This window comes from Tympanuchus pallidicinctus, unplaced genomic scaffold, assembly GCF_026119805.1.
Source record: "Tympanuchus pallidicinctus isolate F22 unplaced genomic scaffold, pur_lepc_1.0 scaffold33, whole genome shotgun sequence".
Lineage (NCBI taxonomy): Eukaryota > Metazoa > Chordata > Aves > Galliformes > Phasianidae > Tympanuchus > Tympanuchus pallidicinctus.
The window spans coordinates 1,677,932-1,689,987 of record NW_026294751.1 but is presented as its reverse complement, the minus strand read 5'-3'; the positions used below and the strand labels follow the sequence as shown (position 1 = coordinate 1,689,987).

The 12,056-nt window shown below is 67.1% G+C and overlaps 1 protein-coding gene across 6 annotated transcripts; it reads right to left on the bottom strand.

Moving 5' to 3' along the window:
- Window positions 1-422: 422 nt before the first annotated feature.
- MAP7D1 (MAP7 domain containing 1) lies at window positions 423-11,714 on the bottom strand. 6 transcript variants are annotated; one of them, XM_052698776.1, is made up of 18 exons: window positions 11,603-11,714; window positions 6,483-7,139; window positions 6,298-6,369; window positions 5,601-5,764; window positions 5,337-5,451; window positions 4,220-4,330; window positions 2,996-3,118; window positions 2,764-2,906; window positions 2,537-2,670; window positions 2,207-2,457; window positions 1,981-2,140; window positions 1,745-1,904; window positions 1,533-1,637; window positions 1,374-1,427; window positions 1,230-1,287; window positions 1,008-1,125; window positions 737-936; window positions 423-661 (listed from the first exon to the last, which is right to left on the bottom strand). In XM_052698776.1, the coding sequence occupies exons 1-18, from the start codon at window positions 11,649-11,651 to the stop codon at window positions 651-653; spliced, it is 2,685 nt and encodes an 894-aa protein (XP_052554736.1). In that variant the 5' UTR covers window positions 11,652-11,714; the 3' UTR covers window positions 423-650. The 6 variants fall into 6 exon arrangements, with proteins under 6 accessions (XP_052554736.1, XP_052554739.1, XP_052554738.1 ...); XM_052698779.1 differs by having other exon boundaries at window positions 1,981-2,122; XM_052698778.1 differs by having other exon boundaries at window positions 2,537-2,667.
- Between the last annotated feature and the right edge of the window lie 342 nt (window positions 11,715-12,056).

Genomic DNA, 12,056 nt, shown 5'->3' with positions numbered 1-12,056 from the left:
GAGGGCGCAGCTTCCGGCGGGAAGGCAGGCCGGGAAATGGCGGCGGTGCCGACGCTGTGGGTTCGCGCCCTGCCCTGTGGGGCCGCCCCTCCCCGCTGCCCGCCCCACCCCCGGGCCGCAAGGAGGCGAGGCGTTGCGTGGTTGTCCACTTTTATTGTTCGTAGAGGTTGTCCGGATGCATAACACTGTCACAACGGCACGGAGAGCAGCGTGGGCCCGGCCCAGCCCCGGGTGCACGCAGACATGCGTGGGGACAAAGGGGACGGGCGGCCCCGAGCCCCCCCGCTGACGGCCGAGCGCTATTTACAGTATTCACATACATTGTACCCAGCGAATTAAATAACCACAGTATGACAGCACACGTCTGGGGTGGCTCGGGCGGGCAGTGGGCAGGGGCGGCAGGCTGATAAGGTGCATGGTTGTTTGTTTTTGTTTTTTTAAAAAAAAGAACAAAACGAAATAAAAACAACTGAGAAACCAGGAGGCCCCGGTGTGGGCGCAGGGCTGGTGGCTGCCATGTTGGAGCCTCGCACTGCCTGGGCTCCTCGTGGCATGGCCGGGTGGGCGGAGGAGAGCAGCGAGGTGTTTCCTTCTGACAACAGCTATGGGTCTGCGCGGTGCTCCGTGGGGACATCAGCCAGGGCCGGGCCTCACAGCACCTCTGTGGGCACAGGAGCTACCGTCAGAGCTGAGGTGTCATCGCCCCCTGCTCCAAATCGGCTCCCCCGCCCCTCACCTGTGACCTGGGGGGGTTTGACCACTGCCTGCTTGAGGAAGGGCTCCTTGTCGCCGAACGGGATGATACTGCTGGAGCTGCCACCGTGGTGGGAAAGCTCCAGCAGCTCTGAAGAGCCCTCGGTGCCTGAGAAGCCGTTTTCGTGCTTGCTGGGCTGCACGCCATTCACAACTGGGGCTGCTACATCCTTGGCTGGAGAACTGTGGGGCAACGGGTCGGGTTGAGTTGGGGTCCTGCCAGCCTGCAGCCCCCTTTCCACCCCTGTGCTCACCTGGGCTGCAGCCCCTCGCCTGCCGGGCCCTTCAGTGTCCCCAGCGTCCCTGCACTCGGTGTTTCCGTCTCCGGCAGCTCCTCTGCCTTTGGCATCGGCCCTGCTCTCTTCTCGCCACCTGGAGACACGAGCAGAGCCCCACTCAGCCCCAAGGCTCAGGGAGCAGGAAGGGGGCAGGGGCTCTGGGGACTTCCAGTACTGAAGCAGGAGGGAGCTGTGTACCTGTGCTGTGCTCCTGCTCAACTGCTTTCCCGTTCACTATCTTCTTGTCTTCCTTCTTCTGCAGGGAAAGGAGAGCAGTGAGGGCTCCACGGTGCCTGCTGTCCCCAGGCAGCTCAGGGCAGGGCGTGCAGGACAGGCACCCACCTTGGCATCTGCTGCATCCGATTTGCGCGTCCGCTTCATGATCTCCTCCAGGCGCTGCGGGGCAGACAGGGGCTGATGCAGCCCTCCCCAGCAGGACCTGCGCCATGCACTGCGCACCCCCCAGCATGAAACGCACTCAGCAGTGCCCCCAGCCTTTACCTTCTTTCTCTCCAGCCGCTCCTGCTCCTCACGCTGGAAATGCTTCTCCCGCTCCAGGCGCTGCCGCTCAGCCTCTTCGCGTGCCTTCGCCTCGGCCTCTTCTCTCTGCAAGGACAGCAGGGACAGGTGAAGAGAGAACGGTGGGAACAGGCTTCCCCTCATCCCACATCCCATCCTTGCCCCCATCCCTCCTTCTCCCCCCTGCCTCACACCTGTCTCTGCAGCCGCTCCGTCTCCTCCCGTTCTGCCCGTGCCTTCTCCTGGGCCTCGCGCTCCTCCTGCAGCTGCCGCTCCTCCTCCCGCTGCCGTGCCAGGGCTTCCCTGCGGCTCTGCTCCTCCGCCGCCTGCCGTGCCCTCTCCTCCTGCAGCCGCCTGTGGGAACAGAGGGGGCCCTCAGTGAGGTGGGGGGGCACCGGGTCCTGGGTGAGGTCCATGGTTGGGCACTCACCTCTCCTGCTCCTCCTGCTCCCGGCGCTCCCGTTCCTCGCGCTCCCGCTGCTCGCGGGCCTGGCGTCGCTTCTCTGCCAGCAGTCGGGCGGCCTCCTCCCGGTCCGTAGTGCCGGCCGAGGGTCTGCTGGGGGGGCTGTGGGCTGCGGGAGCCAAGGGGGCTGTGGGATGTGAGCAGCATCAGTGCCGCTCCCACTCCTCCTGACCCCTAACCACCAGGTACCTACCTGCTGACGGCTCCGTGGGAACCCTGGGGGGCTCGGGGGTGGCTGGGCCCTTCTCCTCTTCCTTCCTCTCGCGTCCCTTGGCCTGGCCATCCTGCTCGCCCCGCTCATCCCGCGCCCTGGCCCGCACCTTGGGGGAGGAGTGGGCACTGCGGGGCAGGGGCGGCTTGTGGGGTGAGGCCAGAGCTGGGCTGGGGGATGCTGGGCGGGTTTTGGGGGTGGCTGGGGATGAGGGACGGTTCTTGGGGCCGGGGCTGCAAGCAGAGCAAGAAGAGATATTAGCAGGGTCCCCATAGCCCTGGGGCTGGGCAGCGTGCAGTGCCAGGTCCCAACCTGCTGTCAGATGTGGGCAGGAGCCGGGGCTGTGCGCCAGGCAGTGACTGCCGCTTCTTGAGGCTGCGCTCGCGGGACAGCGCACTGCGTTCCTTGGCATTCTCCCTCTCCTTCTCCTTCTTCTCCTTCTTCTTCTGTGCCAACCGTAAAGAGAGAGCATCAGTACCACACCGCTGGGCTTGGCCGGGAGTCGGGCACGGCGTGTCCCAGCAGAAGGTGGCACTCACCGGTGAGGACTCGGCACGGCGACGCGGTGTCACATCGGGGCTGCCAGCAGTGCCCCTCCGCCGCTCCCAGCAGCGGTGCGGCAGGCGGTGGTTGTGGCAGGGGCTGAGGGGGCTGGCAGAGGCCGAGCGGGGGCACACGGGCACTGTGGGGATGGGGCCGGTGGCTGTGGGCTCCCACCATGGAGCGCTCCCAACCCCCTGCCCCACGCATTTCCGTGCCCCCCATGCTCACCCTGCTCCTTGCCATTCCCGGCCAGTGTCACGGCGCTGCGGCTGCGTGCCAGGAAGGACAGCGTGGGTGTCATCAGCCGGTCCACTATGCTGCTCTCCCAGGGGCTCAGCTGCAGGCTGCGGTCTGCAGAAGGAGAAGAGCCCTTAGCACTCTTCTGAGCCCTGCAGCACTGGCACCATCCCTCTGCTCAAGCCCCAGGGCTTCCAGATCCCCACTTCTGACACTGAGAGCCAAGGCACCACACGTGACACATAGACAGCACTGAGGCAGGACGACGACAAGTGCCCACAGCAGCGTTCCATGCACCTTGTGCCAGTGACACTGAGCCCCCGGCGCATTGCAGGGCAGCCACTGTGTGCCCCTGCACCAAGGGAGAGGGGCTGAGGCCACCACGCAGTCACAGGAGCTGGGCTGGACTCGTGGCACCCAGGGGATGGTGGCCCCCAGGCATGCTGCTAGCCCAGCTGGGCACGGGGTCACTGCCGCCTGCACTGCACTGCTGGCACCAAACACCCCACGACCACGTGGACAGCACCACAAAGACAGCAACCCTGTGCCCCTCGCCATCAAAATAACGCAGTACCGCGCTCTGCTGCTGGGAGGGGACAAAACAGAGACTGGAGCAACACTGGGCGCTGTGTCCAGCACCGGCCCAGGCGCTGGCTGCTCAGCACAGCCCCGTGTGCCCCCCCTGGCTGAGCCCCAGCATGAGGCCGTCAGAGCCGCCCGCATCAGCTGCTCCATCTATTTATACCATCCGGCGCACGCCCATCGCCAGGCAACTCAGCAGCACAACAGCACGCAGCCCCACGGCTCCGGCAGCTCGCCCGGACCTGAGCGACCTCATGGCACCCAGCACTGCACCCACAACCCCTGAGGGGCACCCAGTGCTGCACCCAACAGCAGCCTCAAGGCACTCCGAGGTGTCACAGTGAGCACCAGCCCTGCAGAGGTGGTGCGAGAAGCATCTTGCAGCCCTGGCCAGAAGCCATAGGGCTCCCAGTGCCATCCTGGCTCCCTCCACCTCCCAGCCGCTCTCCGTGGCCGGGCAAGGAGCTGGCACCAGCCTCCTCCAAAGCTCCAGCCTCCTCCAAAGCAAACAGCACACAGCTCCTCCTCTCAGTGGGCACTGTGCAAGGCACAGCAGGGGCTGGGGGGTCCCTACGTGGGGCGGGGGCTGAGCTGTGCCCCCCTGCACTGCAGGGCCATGCAAAGGGCTCTTACTTCTACTGGGAGAATTCCAGAGGGTGGCAGAGGATTTGGAGAGCCGCTTGTTGATTATAGAGTCGACGTGTTTGGGGAGGTTTACGGCAGACACCGAGCAGCGGCTCGCACCTGGAGGAGGGAAAAGACACAGGGCATTACAGACCGGGGTGGGGGCTGCTCCTTGCATGCAGCATGCACTGATGTGGGGCAGTGGGGCTGCGGGAGGACATGGTACACACTGGTGGTCGGGATGGGCTGCGTGGCACAGTGCCTGTGTCATACAGGGGCATGCAAGGATCTCAGCTCTGGGGAGCACGGCGCTGCCACCATAGTGTCCCCAAAACACAGCCCTGGAGCCAGGGGACCTCAGTGGCTCAGGGGCAGACGGACACAGGATGGTGCTCATACCAGGACCCTACAGCAACATGGGGTGGGGGGCAGCAGGAAAGCAGAGCCCTCAGCCCTGGCCGGGCAGCCAGAGCCCACCGATGGAGGAGGCAGCAGCCAGGTTTGGGGCCACCTCCACGGAAGTGGCAGGGAGCCCCATACAGCAGAAGTGCATCTGTCCCCGAACGCTCCACGACTCACAGCGGGGCACAAAGCGCCTGCGTGCATCCTGACCGTGCACCACCAACACCCAGCGCCGCACACGCAGCCACCCCACAGCACGAAGCACTCAGGGCATGAGGACACAACGCTGCCCATGCGCCACAGCACAGCCCCGTCCCCTCGGCGGCCAGGGTGCAGCCCCAGCACAGAGTCCCCACGGAGAGGAGCCCCACACTGAGCATCCTGCACGGCCCAGCCACGCGCACCGGGAGCACGCAGCCCTGCTCACCCCCACGTTGGCACCAAGAGCCACCCCACGTGCAGCCGGGTGACGTGGGGACGCACCACAACACGCAGCCTAACGCCACCAACAACACAGAGATGCCTTCGCGCGGCTCCAAGCCCAAACTCGCCCCACGCAACGCAGTGACCGCAGATGGGCGCAAGCAGCACAGCCCAGGGGACGCAGTGCCACGGGAACAGGGAGGAGCCGTGGGGTCCCGTTGGGCCACAGCACGAGGGGCGGCAGAGCAGCAGTGCAGGCGCTGCGTTTGCCATCCCTTCAGCCCCGTCCTCGTGCACTCACCATCCTTGTGCGCAGCAGAACCTTGGTGCAGGGCCCCTGCCCACGACCACCGCTGCTGCCGGATCTCTGCCCACGTCTTCTTGGCCGAGCGCTGGATGGCCGCCTCGTAGCGCTCCTGTCCGGGAGAGGGACGGGCTCAGAGATGGGGACCTTCAGAGGGCGATGGGGCCGCGACGCCCACCCTAGGGCAACACAGACGTGCCCGAGGACCCCCGATGTGTGCTGCTGGAGACCCCGTGGGGAGCGTCCCCATCCCCTCCCCACCTTGTTCTTCTCCAGCTTTTGCCGCTGCCGCTCCTCCAGCACCGCACGGCGCTTCTCTGCCCGCAGCCGCTGCTCCTCCAGCCGCCGCCGGCGCTCCTCCAGCTGCCGCTCCCGCAGCACTTTGGCCTTCTCCTCCTTCTCCAGCCACAGCGCCCGCTTGGCCGCTGCCGGGGGGAGCCCACGTGGAGGGGTCACAGCCCAACCGGGGGGATGCAGCACCCCATGTACACGGAGAGCCCCACGGCCGTGGTGGGGATGCGTGGCAGCGGCATGGGGCTGAGGGTTGAGGGTTCCCCGGGCGCATGGGGCCGGCAGCATTGCAACCAGCGTGGTGGCAGGGAGGAGTTAGGGAGAGGACAAAAGGGAGCCGGGAGCCCGCGGAGCCGCACAGGGAAACAATGGGGGAATGAGGGTGGAAAGAGCGCGGGGACGAGGGGGCCCCATGGGCAGCACGGGGGCTGTGCAGCCCCACACATCCACAGCCCCACACATCGCTGCCTGCTGGAACCCACCCAGATGTGGGATGCCGTGGGCCTGGGGAACCCCCACTGTTGTGCAGCGTGCCCAGGGGCGATAAACCTGCAAGTGCAGCGCTTGCACTAATAGCAGCTAATGGGATTGCCATGACCCAGCCAAGCTCCTTAGCTCTCCCACCCACCCCTTCACATCCACTTTCCCTCCCAGCCCCACTCCTCACCCAGGTACTTGGCCCGCTCCTCTCGCCGCTCCTTCGCCTGCCTGTGCCGTGCCTGGGCCTTCTGAGCATCTGCTGCAGGGAGACACAGTCAGAGCAAAACAAACTGCACCCCAGAATGAGGGGACACGAGGGGCCCCGTGTGAGCAGTGAGGCAGACCCCCTTTCCCCTTCTCCAGAACACCCACCTTGCTTGGGCCTGGGGCTGGCAGCTGAAGATGGCGATGCGGCAGCTGGAGTGGCACGGTCACCCTTGGGGGGGACATCCTTGGGGGCGACATCCTTGGAAGGTGTGTCCTTGGGGGATGCATCCTTAGAGGGGACATCCTTGGAGGGCATATCCTTGCGGGGAATGTCCTTGGAGGGTGTGTCCTTGGGGGGCACGTCCTTGGGGGGCTGGGCTGTGCTTCCCAGGGGGCTCTTGGCATCGGAGGGTGCCCCTTTGCCAGCAGTGGGGGCCACGGTGGTGCTCCCATGGGGCAGCGTCTCCTCTGAGCACGGGGCAGTGGGGACGGGCAGCGGTTGGCCGGCGGTGCTGCATGATGCCTCTTCTTTGGGTTGCTCTGTAGTGCGAGGATGGGGGTGTGCAGGGGGGGTCTTGTCACCCCAGGGTGGGACGCTCTCTGCTGAGGGAGCCACAGCTGCAGGGATGGGGGACACGGGCCGTCCTGGGGGGGTCACGGCTGCGGGAACAGGGCAGAGCTGTCCTGGTGGGGGGGTGGCCATTGGGGAGGGGGTCGCAGCGGGGAGGACGGGTCGGTCACGCTGTGGGGGGCTGTCTCCGTGCACGGTGTCCCCAAGGGAGGGGGGCAGCACGCTGTCTCCCATCGGGGACGGTGTCTTCCCTGCAACACAGAGCACAGCGGGTCACCAGCGGGGCCTTCGCTGCCACCACCACCCGGGGGGGGGGGGGGGTCACCATGCAGCCCCACGCCAGGTGCTGTGTGCACAATGCACAGAGCACACGGACACGGCTCTGCCAGGCACCGCCGCCACAAAACTCTCTTCTTCCCCAACAGCTGCTGCCCCACTCCAGGGGGAAAACCCCACACCAGGCACTGGGGGGGGGGGCAGGCACTTCCTGGAGGATGCAGGGCGCTTCTGCTGTATTGGATGGGCTCAAGATGGGTGCAGGATGGGCGCGGGCTGCCGGCCTGACGTCACACCACGGTGCGTGTCCCCGCGCACAGCCATGAACTCATGGCCCAGGAATGCACACGAGGCCGCCGCCGCCGCTGAGAGAAAACAACTCCTCCCCGAGCGTGTGGGTCTGAGAGTCTGCTCAGAGCCTGCTCCGTTGTGCGTGGACCCAAATGGACCACTGGCACTGAGCGGTGACCTGTGTGGGGGTGAGCTGTGCAGGGTGCAGTGCAGCCAGAGCACCCTGCGGAGAGCAGCATGCTGCTCAGACTGTCTGCCCCATGCAAGTGCTCCATTTAGGATCACAGCCCTGATTCCTGTGCAGCAGGAAGGGTCGGTGCTTCTGCCCAGCCCAGCCCCATGGGCACCACCAACACTGGCACTGCTATGCGCGTTGGCCCCAGCTCTGACTGCAGTGAGGACACCGGGGACCCACAGCCCCAAGTGTGTGATCCTCCCCACGGGGCGCCGTCCTGCACCGCTCAGCCGTGTTTGTGGAACTCTCTGCAATCTTCAGAGAGGGGCAAAGTATGGGCTGTGCAAACACGGCCGGCGCCGCTCCTTCGCACCGTAGCTGGACGAGCACGGGGACAGCGCTGAGCTGCACCGCATGGGGGACTGCACCCAACCATGACTCCCCCCCCCCCCCCCGTGGGCGCATCGCTCCTCGGATGGGCTCAGCACAGGATCAGCCCTCCTACTGCTTTCCGGCTATTTGTGCTGCAGGAAGGAGGTTGTCCCCTGCTCCCACACACCCACAGCCTCAGCACAGTCAGAAAGGACAAGGGCTCCCAGCCCTCCCCGCTCCCACCCACAGGCACTGCAGCAATGCAGCCCACGGGGATCAGCCCACCAGCTGAGCCGGGACGCCGCTCAGGCTGACACCACGCAGCAGATGGACATCCCACCCCATCCTTGCAGCGTGAGGAGCAGCACCGAGTCCCTACAGCCACCCATCACCACAGGGCACGGAGCTGCCACGCAGCCCATGGGCAGGATCCGTCCCGCCCCGATGGCCACGGGGACAGCAGCACCCAGCGCCATGGGGCACGGCCACAAACCCCAAAAGCCACAGCCCAGGAGCGGCCCTGCACCATCTGTCCCTGTCGCTGCCGCAGCACAGCAGCTGCCCTGAAACCCAACGCTGGGGCATTCCAGAGGGGATCAGCTCCCAGCCCCAAACACTGCATCCCACAGCCCCCAGCCCTGCTGTCCCGCAGAGGAGACATCGCTGCGCGCAGAGCAGTGTGACCTCAGTGGGATGCTGGGATGGCCGTGGGGTGAGGTGCTGTGCCTCCAGCCGGCCCTGCTGGAAGAGTGCTGCGGTGCCGGAGCCCACCTGGCTCCTCTCGTGGGTCCCTGTGCCACCAGCACACCCATGTGCCACCGAGTGCCACCGGCACCTCCTGCCCGGCACGCGGCCAGCGCTGCTCAGCCAGGCGGAGGCAATTCCCAGTGTGATGAAGCGAGAGCACATCACAACCCCGGGGGGTTGGAGAAGGCGAGCAGCCTGAGCCCAGCACTGCAGCGGGGCCCTGGGGGGCTTCCCAGCAGGGAGGGCAGGGGGGGCTGCACAGCACCTTCACCTTGGCTCCCCCCAATTTATCCTCACATACCCGCTGAGCGGCTGGCCGCACCGCAGCATCCCCAGGTTGTCCATTTTGGCACAAAGGTTCTGGCTGCTGGAACGCCGGATGGGGCTGAGCCCAATCTGGGACAGGGAGGTGGGTGCAGTGCAGCTCATCCATGGTGTCCCAGCGCTGGGACCGCAGATCCAGGCTGCTTGGCCACCACCGCCCCAGGGCACACATCCCTGGCTGGGGTGGGGGATAGCTTGTGTGGTGCCCAGGGATGAGAACTCAGTGCAAACCTCAGCCCCAAAGCCACCGATGGCTCTGCATGGCCTGGTGGGGATACACACGTGTCCTTGGGGGACTCATGTCCCCTCTCCAGTTGTGTCCCCACCTTGATAACAGCACCACCAGCCTCGCAAACAGATGGGGAAGGCTGAGCCTCCAGAGCTGCTCTGTGTCCCCATCAGCTCCCAGTACCACCTGCATGGAGCAGGTATGGGTATTCGACAGGGACAGGGGCTGCTGAGGCCACCAGAGCCCTGTGGCATTCACAAGGGTGCACAGAGACCCTTTCCCCTCCATTCCACAGCACCGCGCTGTGCCCACTCCCACTTGGCTCCTGGGAATGTGCAGCATCACACATCCCTGAGTGGTGAGGACAGTGAGCATCCCCTGCACGTCCCCTGCACATCCCTATCCAGGGGTCTCTGCTCCTGCCTAGGGCCAGCCCTGCTCTCGGACACGGATACTCAGGGTGCAGGGGCGCTGTGACCAACAGAGATGTGGGGAACTGGAGAGCAACAAGGGGAACTTGGGAGATGGGATCTTGTGGCCACAGCTGGGGGGTTTCCAGGGTTTAAAATACACCCAGAGGAAAGCAGAACGTGCCCAGGCTGCTCCTGGGCTCCATCACCCCAGACACAGGGCACAGGGCCGGGGTGTGGGCAGCACCTGACTGCCATCCGTCTGCGCAGCGCAGAGCAGCGACAGGAGGTGCCCACGTCCTTGGGGTGACCCACAGCAGCCGGCACCGCACCGGGAAGCAGCGCTGCAGGCAGGGCAAGGGGCTGCGCTCTGCTGGGGGCAGGGTTTGTGGAGAGCACCTCTAAAATGCAGCTCCTCTATTAGGTGGGCACCTACCGGGTGCTCTGTGGGATCCCACGAGGCCGCCCTCGCCGCACTGTTCGGTCCCCAGCCCCGCTCACAGCCAGCTGAGAGCCATACCGACTATTTTGGACGTGGCACCACGCGACCGTGACTGTCACATCGCTGCTCCACACGTCACATCACGTTGGTTCCATCAGGCTCTCCCTGCTCCCAACGCCGGCGCTGGCAGGCGACCAGCTGCCCCGCACCCCCTGCTGCCCCGTGCCAGGAGAGCCCGACGGGACCCAAATAAGCACCGTCTGTGCCTGCCCTGCGCCCTGCTCTGCGGCGTGCTGGTTCTGCATCCCGCTGGTGGCCAGGAAAGGGGAACCCACTGTGTCTGGGACTGCTGTAGGGTGAGGCACGGAACGCACGCTCGGGTCACCCGACCGAGGGGTGAGGATGCGCTCCAGCCAGCAGCTCTCCGCTCTGCAGGAGGATCCGTGCGCCGAGCGGAGCTTCCTCTGCACGCAGCCGAGGGCGGCCTCATCCCCGGGAAGCTCCGACGCCAACGGGCCGCGCTTTGGGGCGGCAGCCGAAGCGAAGCAGGGAACCGAAAGGCGCAGCGATGCTCGGCGGTGCTGCGGATGGAGGAGCAGCGGGTGGGACGCAGACAAAATGTCTGCAGCGCTGTAGGGCGAGAGCGGCTCGGAGCGGGCATGCGGCTCTGCGCGCCCCGATAACAGCCGCACGGCACCGGGCCGGCACGCGGCCCTCCCCCGCCCCGATGAATCACAGCGCGGCGCTGCGCGGGGCCGGGGGGGTTGGGGGGGAGGGGAGGGGAGAGCGGAGAGCGGAGAGCTTCTCCTCTTCCTCCGTCGGTGGAAGCGGCGCCACAAAGCACCGCTCGGGGCCGGGAGAGCCGGAGAACGGCCCGGAGCAAAGCGGGACCGCCGCCCTCTGCTCGAGCGCACCGGAGTTCAGCCCGGGGCACCGGGAGGGCACCGACGGGCGCCGCTCAGCCCCGCCCGGGCCGCCCCCGCCCCGCACCGCCTCGCAGCGCTCCGTGCGGAGCGGAGAGCAGCGGATGGGGACGATGCCCCGCACCCCGCCGGGGAGGGCTCCCCAAGGGCACGGGCTCCAGCGCGCCGCGGGGCCGGGGGCTGCGCTCCCCCCCTTCCCCTCCCCCTTCTTCCTCTCCTCCGCCAAAATGGAGGGGCGGCCCCGCGCCGCCGAGCTTTGTCCGCTCCCGGCCCCGCGTTGCGGGCGGCCCCTCCGCTCCCCGCACCCGCCTCGGCCCCAACCATCGCCCAGCCCCGCACCGCACCCTCCCGGCTTTGCGGCCACCGCCCCTACGGCTCCGGAGCACCGAGGCCGCATCCCGCGTCCCCACCCGCACCGCGCTGCGGCCCTGGGCCATCACCCCCCGCCTTCCGCAGAGCCGCATCCCGCACCCCCGCCCTCCCCGGGCCCGCATCCCGCACCCGGCCCGCTCCCCGCAGCCGTACCGGGCGCAGCTCGGCGTTGGGGCTCCCGCCCGGCGCGGTCGCTCTCCATGGCGCGGGGCGGTGCAGGGGGCCGGGCCGTTCCGAGCTGTGCAGCGCCGCGCCGCCCCGGCTCCCCCCGGCCCGCGGGGGAGGAATCTCGGAGCTCCCCGCCCCGGCCCCGCGCCTGCCGGCACCGATGGGGTGGGATGGGATGGAGCCGAGATGCTCCGCCCGACATCACCGCTCCGGGCACCGCTGCCGGTGTTGAGGCTGATCCTCAGCCCCGCGTTCGCCCACCTCCATCCTTTCTTGTTTTCTCCCAAATGCCGGTTCTCACAACCACGCTCACCTCTCCCAGCATCACCTGGAGCCGGTCCCCAGCGCGTATGAACCTGAAGGCAGAACCTGCCCTGCCTGCACAGCCACCGCCATCTGGGTCAGCAGCCCCGTCCCCGCCAGCCCAAAGGGACGCTGA